This window comes from Carassius carassius, chromosome 7 (assembly GCF_963082965.1).
Source record: "Carassius carassius chromosome 7, fCarCar2.1, whole genome shotgun sequence".
NCBI lineage: Eukaryota > Metazoa > Chordata > Actinopteri > Cypriniformes > Cyprinidae > Carassius > Carassius carassius.
In genome coordinates, this window is record NC_081761.1 from 272,501 (window position 1) to 287,500 (window position 15,000).

The 15,000-nt window shown below is 39.5% G+C and overlaps 1 protein-coding gene across 1 annotated transcript in view; it reads left to right on the plus strand.

The window, feature by feature from the left end:
* Positions 1 to 13,673, plus strand: part of LOC132142959 (prolactin receptor-like) — a 25,466-nt gene extending 11,793 nt beyond the window's left edge. The window contains exons 2-9 of the mRNA XM_059553137.1: positions 2,889 to 2,986; positions 7,604 to 7,721; positions 7,838 to 8,007; positions 10,758 to 10,936; positions 11,304 to 11,457; positions 11,545 to 11,632; positions 12,525 to 12,594; positions 12,694 to 13,673. Of these exons, the coding sequence (XP_059409120.1) occupies positions 2,889 to 2,986; positions 7,604 to 7,721; positions 7,838 to 8,007; positions 10,758 to 10,936; positions 11,304 to 11,457; positions 11,545 to 11,632; positions 12,525 to 12,594; positions 12,694 to 13,302 (1,486 nt within the window). The 3' untranslated portion in view covers positions 13,303 to 13,673. The remainder of the gene's footprint in view (positions 1 to 2,888; positions 2,987 to 7,603; positions 7,722 to 7,837; positions 8,008 to 10,757; positions 10,937 to 11,303; positions 11,458 to 11,544; positions 11,633 to 12,524; positions 12,595 to 12,693) is intronic.
* Positions 13,674 to 15,000: the final 1,327 nt, after the last annotated feature.

Here is a 15,000-nt window from a genome sequence, read left to right on the forward strand (position 1 = left end):
AATAGCGGTGGGTGGTAAATCTCTGCTCATTCTTGCTGTTCTTTTTAAGCTCTTAAGCTCCTCCAGATATTGGACAAGCTTTAGCCGAATGCATGTGGGAGCTTCAGAAAAGGCATTTTTTCCCTTCTGAAGCTCTTTGTGTTTGTGTGTTTGGGGTCACTGAGCAGGTCTGAGTTCATAAAGATAATGACTAGCATGCGCGGAGAGAGCGTCAGCAATCCCATCATGCCCCACCAGACGTCCACATACATGAACACGGATCACCGCTTCTTCCAGCACAATCATGGCTTCATTACAGGGCTTTACTAATTAAAGATGCTTTTATAACACATCCATATCGTTTCTCTTCTTTTGTTTAACATTATTAGATGAATCTTTGGTCTTTCGAGGAAACGGTGTAGGGATTAATTATGCAATTACAGTCACTGACTGAATATTTAATGCAATGAACTTTCTGAGATCTGATGGGATTGAAGTGATCTTTATCTAAAGCAGACAAATGACTCTCTTCATTAATGTGTCTGCTTTTATTGTCAAGTCACCGTTATTTATATACCACTTTTTACAATACAGGTTGTGTCAAAGCAGCTTTACAGTATTAAACAGGACATTGTGATTAGCTTTGTTTCCATCCAAAGTTATGAAATGTAAGGGCAAAATTGAAAAATTGCGTAAAACATTTGCGATTCATTTTTATACTAATGAGACTGTGTTGTTTTTGGATCTTCTTCTGCTTCCAAGGAAAAGGAACATTATAAGAGGGTTTACTGCTATGAAGATCAGTGTTTCAGATCGTGTCAAGAACTTGGGTGTTGTAATGGATTCAGCTTTAGTTGAGATTTACTAGTGTTGTGAAGGGTGCATTTTATCAACTCAGAATTATTTCTAAACTGAAATGAATTCTCTCTTTTAAGGACCTGCAGTCTATTATTCATGCCTTTGTATCATCACGCATCAATTACTGTAATTCTTGTGTTTCACAGGGTCAATTATCTCGTCTTCAATTAGTATGAAATGCTAACAAAGAAGAGAGAGAATTACCCCAGTCTGGGTTTCTTTAACTGCTTTGTTGATGGTTTTTAAAGTGTTGCATGGCATTGTCCCAAAATATATTGTTGACCTTTTGATTCCTTATTAAAATACAATAATTAAAATGATATTAAATTAAAATGATATTAAAATCAAAGGGTGATAGGGCTTTCTCAGAGATTATGGAACCCTTTTCCAATGCATATTAAATCTTCTCCATCCGTGGATGCGTTTAAGTCTTAACCTTTTTCAGTGGGATCAGGTTTTAAATTATAAAGTTTAATTTTTTTTTGTGTGACTCTATGTATTGATGCTGGAAAGCACTTTGGTCAATGTAAGTTGTTTTAAATGTGCTATAGAAATCAGATGTATTGTATAATTTAAGTATTGTGTTGTATTGCATTGTTAGCTAATGGGCAAATATAGTTATTGTAGGCTGTGATGGAGGTTTTCTGAAAGCACACCAGTCGTTTATCGCTGTTTAATGTCACAAAGCTCAGAGAGAAGATTCACTCCTCTTGTTTGAATGATCTGTATCAGTGAAGAATGTTTGTGTTGGACAGAGTTTAATGTGGTTTAGAGAGACTGCAGGCGACGGATGTCCTGTGATCAGTCTCATGACTCTCACCGTCAGAGGAGGTGCGTGTGTGTGTGTGTGTGTGTGTGTGTGTGTCTATCTGCTTCATAAATTGACTCTTTATTCTTCATGACTTTAATGTCATTGACGCACAATCACGAGGACGTGACTGATGTGAATGAAAGCCTGCATGTTTGTGCACAGCACATCTGTTTTTATTCAGATTTTGAGCATTCATTTACTCTCCCTCAAGCTCTTCCAAACCTGTCTGAGTTCATAGATGTTCAGGATTTCCTCACAGTGTCTTTGTTTGTGCATGCAGTCCAAGTCAGTGATGTTGTTCACTTCCTAACGTTCTCCAGAACATCTTCAAGTCAGGCAGGGTTGAAGGACATGAGGGCGCTGTTTAACGTGCTTCATTTTCAGTCGTGTGTGATTTCACATCCAGCAAACAGTCTTTGATTGAAGTTCTACGTTCAAAGTCTTCTCTCAAGAGGGTTAGGGTTATTTTACTGCCATTTAAAGACAAACATTGAGTCTGTGAGGCGAAGGTTCCAGTATTTCCAGTTCACCTCAGCCCTTGTCAAAAGATCATAGGCTTTGCACATATACTGTATGTCTCTGAAATTGCATGCGTGTAAAATGAGTTGACATTTGACACATCATCATGTTGACATTGTGCATGTCACCGTCAGTCCAAACGTCATGCGTGAGTGTAGATGAAGACTTTTATTTCCACTTTAGATTGTAATATAGAAACATGCACCATGCAACATTGAAATACCACAATATTAACTTCTTATTATTGAATCGTTAATGAATATCACATTTGGAACTGTTCAGTGTTCAAGAAACGCCGGGAAATCACTTCACGTAACCCTACATTAGTGATTACTGATAGACTGTCTTAAAATAAAATCACCCTCTGACTTTAAAGCTCTAAAACTGTCTACTTCAAGGACCTTGATAGAAATGTAGTGGAGTGAAAAGTACAGTATTCGTCTTTCAGATGCAGTGAAGTTAGAGTCAGTTTACAGATACTCCAGAAAAGAACAGATACTCAAAAACAAACTGGAGTAGATGCACTTCGCTGCTGTCCACCTCTGTCTGTACAGTATGTCGTATAATCTTGCTCTTTTGTAAAGCACTTTGGTCAGTCTAGTGGCTGTTGTAAATGAACTACACAAATACAATTAACTTGAAAAGCACTGAAAATAAATGTGAAGTGAGTAGTTGTAACCTGCAGTTGAAGTGTGTGTGTGTGTGTGTGTGTGTGTTGCAGACGCGTGATGCTGTGTGTTCTGCTCCTGACGCTCCTCTGGACGCTGGTCACCGCAGTGCTGCAGCCGTACACACACACGGCCTCGGTCCAGCAGGACGGTGAGTGAAGATCAATACACTTAACACATGATCGATGTGATCAAGACTGCTAAATATGAGTTATCTGAGGCACGCACAACCTGCAAGAGCGACTTCTTACATTATTAGTGAAGATACAAAACAAATCAAGTCACCATTATTTATATAGTGCTTTTTAACAATGCAGATTGTGTCAAAGCAGCTTTACAGTATTAACAGGGAAATACTGTGCCGTTCTCTGAGACCAGCAGATTAATTCTAGGTTGTAGGATACAGTCAAACCAACATTTATTCAGACACCTTCAGCATTTCTCTCATTATCACAGTTTATTCAATATAGTTTAGAAAATGATAATTAAGTATGACAAGAACAAATTCATCTTGATAATGTCAGATAACTTTGATAGAAAGTTATGTACTGTATTACAATTAAAAATAAAGTGTTACCATATCAAAAGTTATATCTGGTGTCTGAATCATTTTTGGTTTGACTGTAACTATATAAACAGAAGAATCAGAAACGTGCAGCTAATGCAACGACAAGAGGAGAATCTAGTTCAAACAGATCTGATTAGTCTCCATAACACACACGTCTTCAGCTGCGGAGGAAATCCTGGATAATGAGGCCAATCTGTGCAGTTACATAAGAATTACCGCGGTATTCACAGCAGCAGTCCTTCAGTGGGATCCAGTTGTACATTTCCCATCATTCCCATTGTTTCTGAGTCCATTTACAGAGCTGTTTGTTCAGATGTTGTGTGTGTGTTCTGCTGATGTGAAGAACTCACTGTAGGCAGCAGCATATCTTAAATAAATCATTTTTACACGAGCCGTCGATCTTGAATTATACATTCTGATGTGCACGAGGCAGAAAACCCGACTCGTGTTCCAGACGAGCGCCGATGGGAAGACACGTTGTTAATTAGTTCAGACAGTTCAGATGGTTAGTTAGAGATGTGTCTAATGAGTGTTTCCAGCGGCAGGACTGTGTTCTCATGACTCTACTGAGACAGGTGTTTGTTTTTTAAGAGAAGGCTGGTTTTTCCAGTTTGGGATCGAGTGGAATGGTGAAGAAATGCAAACTGAATCTGAAAGAACGCATCAGAGTTGATCGTCTGGAGGATCATGTTTGTAATGGAATGTAAATGACTAATCAATTATTGAATCCATGAAATAAGTATATAAATGGCTATAATGATAATTATAAATGATTTTATATTAAATGGATTAATAAAAACAACATAATATATTATTATAAATGAATGAAGAATAAATGAATATAGAAGAGAGGGTAAAACAGCACACATGTTTGGATGCTCTGTTGAGGGTCCTCACTAAAATATGGAAATAACTGTAACTGTACCTCCTGATCTAACGGAAAAAGCTGCTGTTCTTTCTTCTGTCTTGTTTTCCATTTGCAAATGTCTAATTTATAAATCAAGACACATTTACTGGAGAAACTATATCTGTCAGTGTGGAATGAAAACTGGTTTTCCCTTTGAATTACGTATTTTTCTAAACCCACTGCCAGATATTTGTTCTTCTATAAGGATTGCTTACCAGACTGTGTGTGTGTGTGTGTGTGTGTGTGCGCGCATGTATGCGTGTGTGTGCGTGTGTGTGTGCGCATGTATGCGTGTGTGTGCGCATGTATGCGTGTGTGTGTGTGTGTGTGTGCGTGTGCATGTATGCGTGTGTGCGTGTGTGTGTGTGTGTGCGCATGTATGCGTGTGTGTGTGTGTGTGTGTGTGTGCGTGTGCATGTATGCGTGTGTGTGTGTGTGTGTGTGTGTGTGTGTGTGCGTGTGTGTGTGTGTGTGTGTGTGTGCGTGTGCATGTATGCGTGTGTGTGTGTGTGTGTGCGTGTGTGTGTGTGTGTGCGCATGTATGCGTGTGTGTGTGTGTGTGTGTGTGTGTGTGCGTGTGCATGTATGCGTGTGTGTGTGTGTGTGTGTGTGCGTGTGCATGTATGCGTGTGTGTGTGTGTGTGTGCGTGTGCATGTATGCGTGTGTGTGTGTGCGTGTGTGTGTGTGTGTGTGTGTGTGTGTGTGTGTGTGTGTGTGTGCGTGTGTGTGTGCGCATGTATGCGTGTGTGTGTGTGTGTGTGTGTGTGCGTGTGCATGTATGCGTGTGTGTGTGTGTGTGCGCATGTATGCGTGTGTGTGTGTGTGTGTGTGTGTGTGTGTGTGCGTGTGCATGTATGCGTGTGTGTGTGTGTGTGTGTGCGTGTGTCAGTGTACATGTTCAGTCTTGCTTGTTTTTAAATTCAGCATGAACTGAGATTTATATTATGAGTTTGTTGCTTTTGCATTATGTACTCAATATTTTAATGTTTTTGGATAACCTTCTTTAATAACTCAATGTAGACTCTGACCGATCTAAAATCACCGGTCAGGCCGCCTCTCGAGTGATTCTGTATGAACTCTACAAACTCTGCTGAACTTTTAAGCCTGTTTTAACCAATCATTGCTGTGTTTATTACTCGCTCACAACGCACTCTCTGTGTCTGTGTTTTGTAGGAATGTGTAGCGGCTAAATCAGATTAGCATAGTTGCTAGCATTAGCCCACATGTCATAATCTCAAACGGGCAGAGAAACCTGCATAATGGAGTGTTTTGTGTTTTAGTTTTGCTCCCAGCAAATAAACTTGCAGCTATATACAGTAATAGGCGAATCTGTATCCATCGATGAGCACGCGCTCCATCTGATCAGAGCAGTGAATCTTTTGGTGTTTCATGTTCAGGGAGAATATTTGAATGTGACTGTCAATCAAACGCACATTCAGATCTGCTCCGCCCACTTCCAGCGTCCAATAGCATGAAGGCAAGAAGGATGTGTATTCTGTGTTACACTAATGATTGACTCGCTCTATTGGATCACTGGATTGACCAGTCAAGAACACAACTGATTTTTAATTATCTTCATTGGCCACAATATGTTGTTCTACCTCATAAAGTTTTATTATGTTCACATTTGATGTTGCAGTAAGAAATTACAACACCTGCCATAAAAATCGTATCTGCTTCCAGTAGAGCAAACAATCAACCCAAAGAGCTTGGTTTATTGCAGACAAGATCCAGACCAACACTTGACGGTGATCCTGAGCAAATAGTCCATTTACATTAGAGGGATAGTTCACTCATAAATGAATCACCCTCAAGCCATCCTAGGTGTAGATGACTTTCTTCTTCTAGACAAATACAATAGGAGTTATATTTAAAAACATCCTCTCTTCTAAGCTTTATGTAGGTAGTGAATGGTGGTCCAGATTTTGAAGCCCAAAAAGTGCATCCATCTATAATAAAGCTCTTCACATGGCTCTGGGTGGTTAATAAAGGCCTTCTAAAGTAAAGTGATGTGCTTGTGTAAGAAAAACATGCCTATTTACAACTTATATTAAAAAATATAATCGCTAGCTGTCAAAGGTATTTACGAGAAAGAGGCTTTCCAATATATGTTTTTAATATTTCTTTATTTGTTTGTTTATTTAAGAGGGACAATACACTAGGCATTGTTACACACAGACAAACGACGCTGTGTACATAGGGCCGTGGTGCCCAACCCTGTTGAAACTGAACTGTACAGGTAGGTAGGGTTGGGCACCACTGACATACTGCATATAGCATGAAGCTAGTTTGCAGGCCACGTCTCGGGCTAGGCTTTTATACAAAATAATTTGTTTGTATAATGACATTACAGGCTTTACAACTAATTGGGAACTCTGGCCCCAAATTATCGCACAACATATGTGATAATATCAAAGCATGCATGCACATTTGAGCTGCTTTAAGAGATATACATGGTATTATTATACGAAAACAGTTTAAATTTGTATTTTTATTAAAAGTCTAAGTTATATTCTTAATATGGGCATCAAACTTAAGCTTAGAGTCTACTATGACACCTAAATATTTACATTCCCTCACTTCCTTGATTTCCTTTTGGTCAGTTATATTTAAAATACATCCAGTGCTTTGTTCTTTAAAGAGAAACGCATGAAAAAATGGTTTTGTTATAATTTAAAGTTAAACAGTTGTCCTGCATCCGTTTGGAAACACCTGGTTAACATTTCTGCAGCCAGATGAGAGGTTTCTTCTATTACAGAAATAATTGACAACCAACCTCCTTGCAACCTTCAGGTAAATCATTTATATGGAAACAAAAAAGCAACGGACCCAAAATTGAACCTTGTGGTACACCTAAGCTGTAAGCTCTTTCCCTCAAGTCAAGTCACTTATTTTTCTAGAGTTGCTTTACACACTACAGATTGTGTCAAAACAGCTTTACAGTGTTAAACGGGGAAACAGTGTGTCGATAATGCAAACAAAATTCAGTTCTGCTGTAAAGAAGGTCTAAAAAGAGCACAATAGCAAACAGGTTTCCAGTTAAAGTCAGTTCATCAGTGATTCGGCGATGTCATCATCAGCTCAGATCAGTTCAAATAGTATCTGTGCAATCAAGTCAACAATAAATCTGCAGCATGCACTTATAATAATCAGAACAACATAATAAATGGCTGTGGATCCTAATACAGTAATCTTTAAAGCTGAATGTGCCTTGACTCCAAAAAAAGGTTTGAGAATGTACTTTAATAAACATCTTCATTGAGATCGTAAGTCAGTGTTTCTTACATTGCAGATGGAACAAGGCCGTATATTTACCACTGCCGCTCTCCTAACATGGAGATCTTCACCTGCTGGTGGCGTCCGATCGCGAATCAGGACAACGTCACCTACACGCTCCAGTACACCAAGGGGTGAGACATGAGTGAAACACACTGCACAGAAACAACACTGATCGAGTATACGTGTAGAGTGTATATGCTGCTGGTGATCAGATGATGAAATGAACAGTGGTGGTGTCGCCCTACAGTGAGAGCGCTCCTCAGGAGTGTCCTGATTACGTGAGCGGTGGCATCAACAGCTGCTTCTTCGATACCAAACACACTCAGATCTGGGAGATCTACTGCATGAACGTGACGGCGCACACGCGCTCCAGACACATCTCTTCATACAAACACTGCTTGGACGTGGCTGATATAGGTGATGCATTACACAGTTGACATAGGAAATATTAGTATTAGTATCAACTCTTCTGGCTGCAGTTCTCCAGTTTCATCCAATGAGCTCTGCACATACTTTTATTTATCTTTCTCAACCTAGCATACATGGAATTTGTTTTACTGCAGATATTGAGATATCCTAAAGGGTATGCGTGTTTATCTCGCACTACACTTGTTATCGGTGTTTCCATAAATAGCTTTTTGAACATCCATACACTATTAAATTAAAGGGTTACGCTTTATATTGATAGTCCACTTTAGATATTCTGCTAACTTCTACTAAGTATAAGTAACTATGCTACATGTCTGCTACGGATGTAACAATCTCAGTTCTCAGAATCTTCTGCTAAAAATTAGGATAACATTCTCTAAAAACTTAACGTGCAACTAATACCATAGATTAGACTGTATGAAATCAGACCTCAAGACATTTTAATCATCAGCAAGCAACCAGCATCATCTGATCATGTGTTCTCCTGCTGTTTTTGCCAGAACATAATAGCTACAGAAGCAAGAACAAAGCATTAAAACTTCAAGTGTATAATTGCCCAACTAAAGTAAACACTTATCACCATAATGGTGACATCAAACCAAACTATTACCTTTAAATAGACATCTAAACCTCAATAAGACCTTTTGTAAATGTATGACAGAGATAATCTGGTTTATAATATGTGTAGTTGGAAATACTGTTGCTGGAAAAATTTGACATCTGAGCAACATTTGAGTACACATCCAATGTCCAATGGGATGCTTCCTGTTTATATCTTAATTCAAATGTTAGGCGATACTGCTCTAATAATGTTATCAAATCACATTTTTAGAATGTTTTTAGAGAATGTTATCCTACCTTTTAGCAGAACATTCTGGGAACTATAGTAAAACTTGCCACTGAAAACATTCCCAGAACATGTTCTCGGAACATTCTTAGAACAATAACATTCCTAGATTGGGAGGCAACCACTGCACTTTAATAATGATTCAAACTAAAATGCTACATACATGCAACATGAGCTGTATTTAATCTAATTTATGGTTGTATAATTTCGGAATTTTGAAGCAAAAACAGAATGGTTTGACTTCAGTTTTGTGAAACTATACATGAAAATATCTGCTTGAAACAGGGGACGAGCTGATCGAGACGCAGATTCACTCTCTGCCAGCTGATGGCGCTTAAAGCCTTTCCTTGGTTTCTGCTGTAAACATAACAGCACAGCCCTTTTTTTCACAGCGCTGCACATATTCATTTAATATGCAATAAAGTGGCTAGATGAAAATAAAAAAATACCATCTAAACTCGTCTAAAGACCGTAAGTTCCCCTCAGACATGCATTCATATAAACTCCTAACCCTAAATGAATCTCGATTTGTTTAGCATCTCAACCAATTTGAATTGAATTTCACCCAGCTCGCGGTTAATCGTTACATTTACATAACATTTATTTTTTACATTACATTTAGCTGACGCTTTTATCCAAAGCGACTTACAATTGCTATATATGTCAGAGGTCGCACGCCTCTGGAGCAACTAGGGGTTAAGTGTTTTGCTCAGGGACACGTTGGTGTCTCACAGTGGATTCGAACCCGGGTCTCTCACAAAAAAGGCATGTGTCTTATCCACTGCGCCAACACCACCCCATCCCTAATGACTACATGTAAACTGGACCCATCAAAATAAAGTTTTAGAAGATATTAAGCAGAGAGTCTACTAATAGTACTCTGACTGCTAGTTGACCTGGAGCTGCAATGTTACTTAATGTCTAAAGTTGACTATCAAAAAAAGTGTTGCCAAATAAAGGTTCCAAAATGGTGTAGAAGAACCATTACTGGTTTAACAAAGAATGATTCAGTGAACAGTGCTAGCGTGAGGCACATTTTAAATATCCAAAGAAGATTTTTTCCATTATAAAGATATATTTGTGCAATGGGTAGCTCCTATGGATGTTGAAAGTTTTTCAAGCCAGCAAAGATGGCAATAAAAAGCCCTTTATTTTTAAGAGTGTAGATCCTTTCAAAAAACATACATATATTTTTTTTAAATTGTGATACATTTTGAACATCTCAGAATCAATTATTTTTTTATTGATTTGCATTTAGGAATGCTCATTTTGGTTATTTTTTCTAATCGACAACCGACTCTTGTTAATCGACAAGATTATTGTAAGTTGGAATTGAATTAAATTAGAAAGGAATAAGGGTCTGTGACCCATCAAAAAAAATATTAACATTTGTTTCCCGGGGATTAATTTTAAATGTGCATAAAGCAGCAAACAGCAGAACATGAGGATTCACATGCATCACATCACGCACCTGCAGCGCTTCTGATTCACAGAGATTTGTTTTTATTGTGAATGTACACAAATAATGCAAACAGTTTACAATTCTGATTATCTAGGAGAAGTTGCTTTCTCTGTTAAAAGAAAAAAACTCAAGTGATTGCGCTGGCATTTCATTGAACAGTTCCTAAAAGATCATAAAAAGATAAAGGTGATGGTGGAAAAATGTTCTTTATATTATTCAACCCATTGGGGTGAAAAAGGTGCTTTTAAAAGGTTCTTTTAAGAGCTGAACACTGAAAGGATCTTGGCGAAGCGGTTCTAAATGCCTCGACGTGATTATAAATGTTCAGGCTTTCGCAGCTCAGCTTGTCTCAGTGAAGTCTCCTGAGGTTTGCTGGAGCGCTGATGTTTCATCAGGTCTGTTAATGAGTCTCATGTGCTTCGTCCCCAGTGGAGACTGACCCGCCCTTCAACCTGACGTACGTCGTGCTGAACGAGAGCGTGGATCAATCGTGTCGCAGTATTCTGCTGTCATGGCTGTATCCGATTGAGCCTCAGGTTCGTGCTGGATGGATCACACTCCTCTACGAGCTGCGCTACAGACACCTCGCTCAGCCGGACAACTGGAAGGTGCGACACCAGTCGGCTTACAGCGCCTCCATTATTTATTACAATAACTGTAGAATTTAAATTACAGGGTTTTTTTTGCAACTGAAGCTTATGAAAGAAGAGCTTTAGATTTTGAATAAGAATGTGTTTATGATATATCCAAAAATATAACATGGTAAAGGTGTTTGCAACTATATTTTGAATGCAATGCTTCATTTTGCAGGAGATGTGAGGCGTTTTGCTTTTTGTGTGTAATTCTTGGATTTGTGTGTGAACTTTTGAAAAAAAAAGTGACAGATTTGCAAATGTGTGTAAGCAGAAAAAAGACTGTAAGACAGACATTGATGCTTGAGGGCTTGTGGATGAAGTGTGTTGTTGGTGTCTGCAGGTAAAAGAGCGTTTGCGCGAGCCTCAAGTGGAGTTGTTCGATCTGGCAGTGGGAAAGTATGAGTTCATGGTGCGCTGCCGCTCCACCAACAGCAGAAACTGGAGCACATGGAGCGAGTCCATCAACATCAGCATCGTCGGCAGACCTCTGTCCGGTACACACACACACACACACACACACACAGGACCCATCTGCCATGACTGATAGTGCAGCTCTAAATATCGCTCTGTCTGTCTCTCAGATCGGATGTTGGCCTTGATCCTCGTGACCAGCATCACCATCATGGTCTTCCTCGTCGTGGGTTTAGGGATCGCCCCGCGAGGCAAGAGGTCAGTGAGTTCTGGTATCTGTATTGACGGACTGTCGACATGAATTACTCGGATGGATCTGTAAATCTGCGTCATTGGGTCACATGGATCCAGAGTCTCAGTCAGATGTTCAGTTCAGTCACGAAGAGTCACAGATCTACAGATGTCCTTCAAATTTTCTCTTACTTTGAGTGAAAATCTGTCAAATTCTAGTAGCATGCTTAGCTTTGAGAAACACATAAACAAACACAAATGCATTATTTAAAAAACTATTATGTATGAAAAGAAAACTAAGAAGGCTAAGAGTTCAGGAGACAGAAAATGCTGTTAGGTTAGTATGAAAACAAAAGACCTTTATCACATTTCTGGGTTTCTCAGCAGTGGAAGTCGTCATAGTTGGGTAAACTTCTAGAGCAGCGAATGGGAGAGTACCACAAACATATTTTTTACTTTCCCATTTGCTCAAATAGCAAAAGAAGAACTCCACGATAGTGTTTTCATGACTCAATTTAGAGAGACCGATAGCAGCAGTCAGAAGAGAGAACGATGTCAAATTTAGCATCCCTCCTTGAGACACTGCTTTAGAAATAACACTACTTTTTGATAAAAAAACTTGTGAGGATTTACGATACTGATGACTGTTGAAACACATCCTCACAGTCTTGTGAGAAGGGTCCACATCAGTCGATGGGAAAACCCCATGAAAAGACCAAAACTAATGTGTACTTATATATTTTGAAGTGAGTTTAATCTGACCAAACCTCGTCTCGGGGTTGGCCTCATGTGTAAAAACAAAGTAAATAACTTCTTCTGAACTGTTTTCTGCAAGGGTTAGTGTGTGGGTTGGGGTTAGGTTATAGTAATTATAACTAACTGTCATTGACGTCTTTCTCTGCTTGTGTTCCTCCTGCAGAATTAAATCGCTCCTGCTGCCACCGATTCCCAAGCCGAGAATCCGAGGGATTGAACCGGTTCTGCTGAAGGTCTGAGAGTCCAGCCATCACACACCCTTTTGAGTTAGGAGTAGTGTTTAGATCACCTGCTTTACCTTCTCTACGCTCTGTCCTTTCTTGTTCCTACAGAAGGGGAAGCTTGACGAGATCAATCGTCATTTCTCCAGCTTTCACGGCTACAAGTCGCCGCAGTACAGCATGGAGACGTGGTACCAGGTGAGTGTGGACCCATGTCCGGCTGTGACTCCTGCGCAGACGAGCTGCAGTCCGTTGCCCTACTGCAGTGGCCCCGCCCCCTACTGTGAGGGAGCCACACCTGCTTCAAATCCTGGCCCCGCCCCCTACTGCGAGGGAGCTCCACCTCCTTCAAGCCATGGCCCTTCCCCTTATTGTGAAGGAGCCCCGCCTCCTTCAGATCCTGGCTCCGCCCACCCAGTGCTCATGTGCATCCCAGGCATGGACTACAGCATGATTCTAAGCCCCGCCCCCGTGCCGCCGCAGGACTTCTACACCTGTGTGAAGGGCGTGACGCCCGGCGGGGCGCTGCACCTGGTGCCCTGTCTGCCCGACGCTCTGAAGAACACATCCTACCTGCAGTTCACAGACGACTGCACAGACAAGAGCGGCCAGCTGACCGCGCTCCTGGAGAAACAGATGGAGGCGCTGTTGAGCGCGAGCGACTCGGACCCCAGCGAAGCTGCCCTGCCTTTGCTACCTCACTCATCAGACACAAACTGAGCGCACACCAGGAGCTAACGCACATGCGATGTACAATCACACACACACACTAACAGTCATGCAGTCTGTGCTGGTTTGTCTCGATAGGACACATGACTGGTGTTTGTGTTCAGAATGAGCACATTCACTGCCTGATTCACAGCACAAGCATATTTTTTCACTGCACATTAAGAAACAAGTTTGATTTTGAATCAGGAGCATCGCATCAGTGGATGTGATTTAAACTAAATTTGTGACCCCTGGAGCACAAAACCATTCATACAGGTCAAATTTTGAAATTGAGATTTATACATCATCTGAAAGCTTTCCAGTGATGTTTGGTTTGTTAGGAGGACTTTATTTGAAAATCTGGAATCTGAGGGAGCAAAAAAATCTAAATATTGAGAAAATCATCTTTAAAGTTGTTCAAATGAAGTTCTTCGCAATGCAAATTACTAATTAAGTTTTGATACATTTACGGTAGGGAATTTATAAAATATTTACTTAATATACTAATGATTTTTGGCATCAAAGAGAAGTGTATAATTGTGACTCAGTGTATTGTCTATTTCTCCAAATATACGTCTGTGATACTGATGACTGCTTCTGTGCTGCAGGGACACAATTATTGAACTATACTCAACTAGTATTGAGTATTCAAAAATGTGTAGTTATGAATAATGAATTAGAGAAAGTCGTCATTTATTTACCGCTACCATTCAGATGCATATTTCCTACTTGTGTAAATAAGATTTTACAGGCGGTGGAGGTTTTAATACTTATTAATAACTCACTTCTGATCACCATTTTATGTCATTAAACAAAATAGTTACTGTAGTTATTAGGGGTGTAACGGGACACAATCATGACGGTTCGGTACGGTCCTCGGTATTGACGACATGGTTTGGTATGGTTTCGGTACACTAGGCAGAAAAAACTAAACATAACATTGTTCTTTTTCTCCTTCTTTTTCTTTTTTATTAAACAGTGGTTTACTGAACAAATTGCTCTTTCAAATTCAGTTTTGATATACATTTTCTTAGGGGTAAAAATCCTACCTCAAACTACATGGAGCCCTTTTACATTACTATAAGGTTACAATTAACAACAGAGCCCGAACTTAAATTGAATTACTATTTATTTTTAAATATAATAAGCAACACTCAACTCTAGTGTAGTTTAACCCTGGAATGGTATGAGACTTATATGACAGTTTCTATGTGACCCCCCCCCCCCCCCCCAAATAATGGGCTTGATTCAAAAAAGCGAAACAGTCGTAAAAAAAAAAAAAAAAAAAAAAAAAGTCCCACTCGTGTTGTTCACGGTCAAAAAATTACCACCATTGGAAATGAATGGGAAATAGACAGAAATCCGAAAATACAAATATGTTTTTGTGTGTACAATCTACAAATCATCTACAATGCAGAAAAAAAGGCACAGCAATGAAGGGGTTACAAAGACTTGAGCAATTATGCCTGAAAACACTGCTCAGTAACTAAGGAATGCACAGCACTGAATATACAGCCATCTAGTGGCTACAACATGGTATTACAGGTGATTTTCTGTATTTTTCCACAAGGTGGAACCAATCTGCCTCCATTCAATGGATTTAAAATACTTTTGCTCTATTTTTAACTTATAACTTATACTGCATTGATTGATTTTTTTTTTTTACATTTCATACCAAAAATAGTCCATAAATTAGATGCAAATATTAAT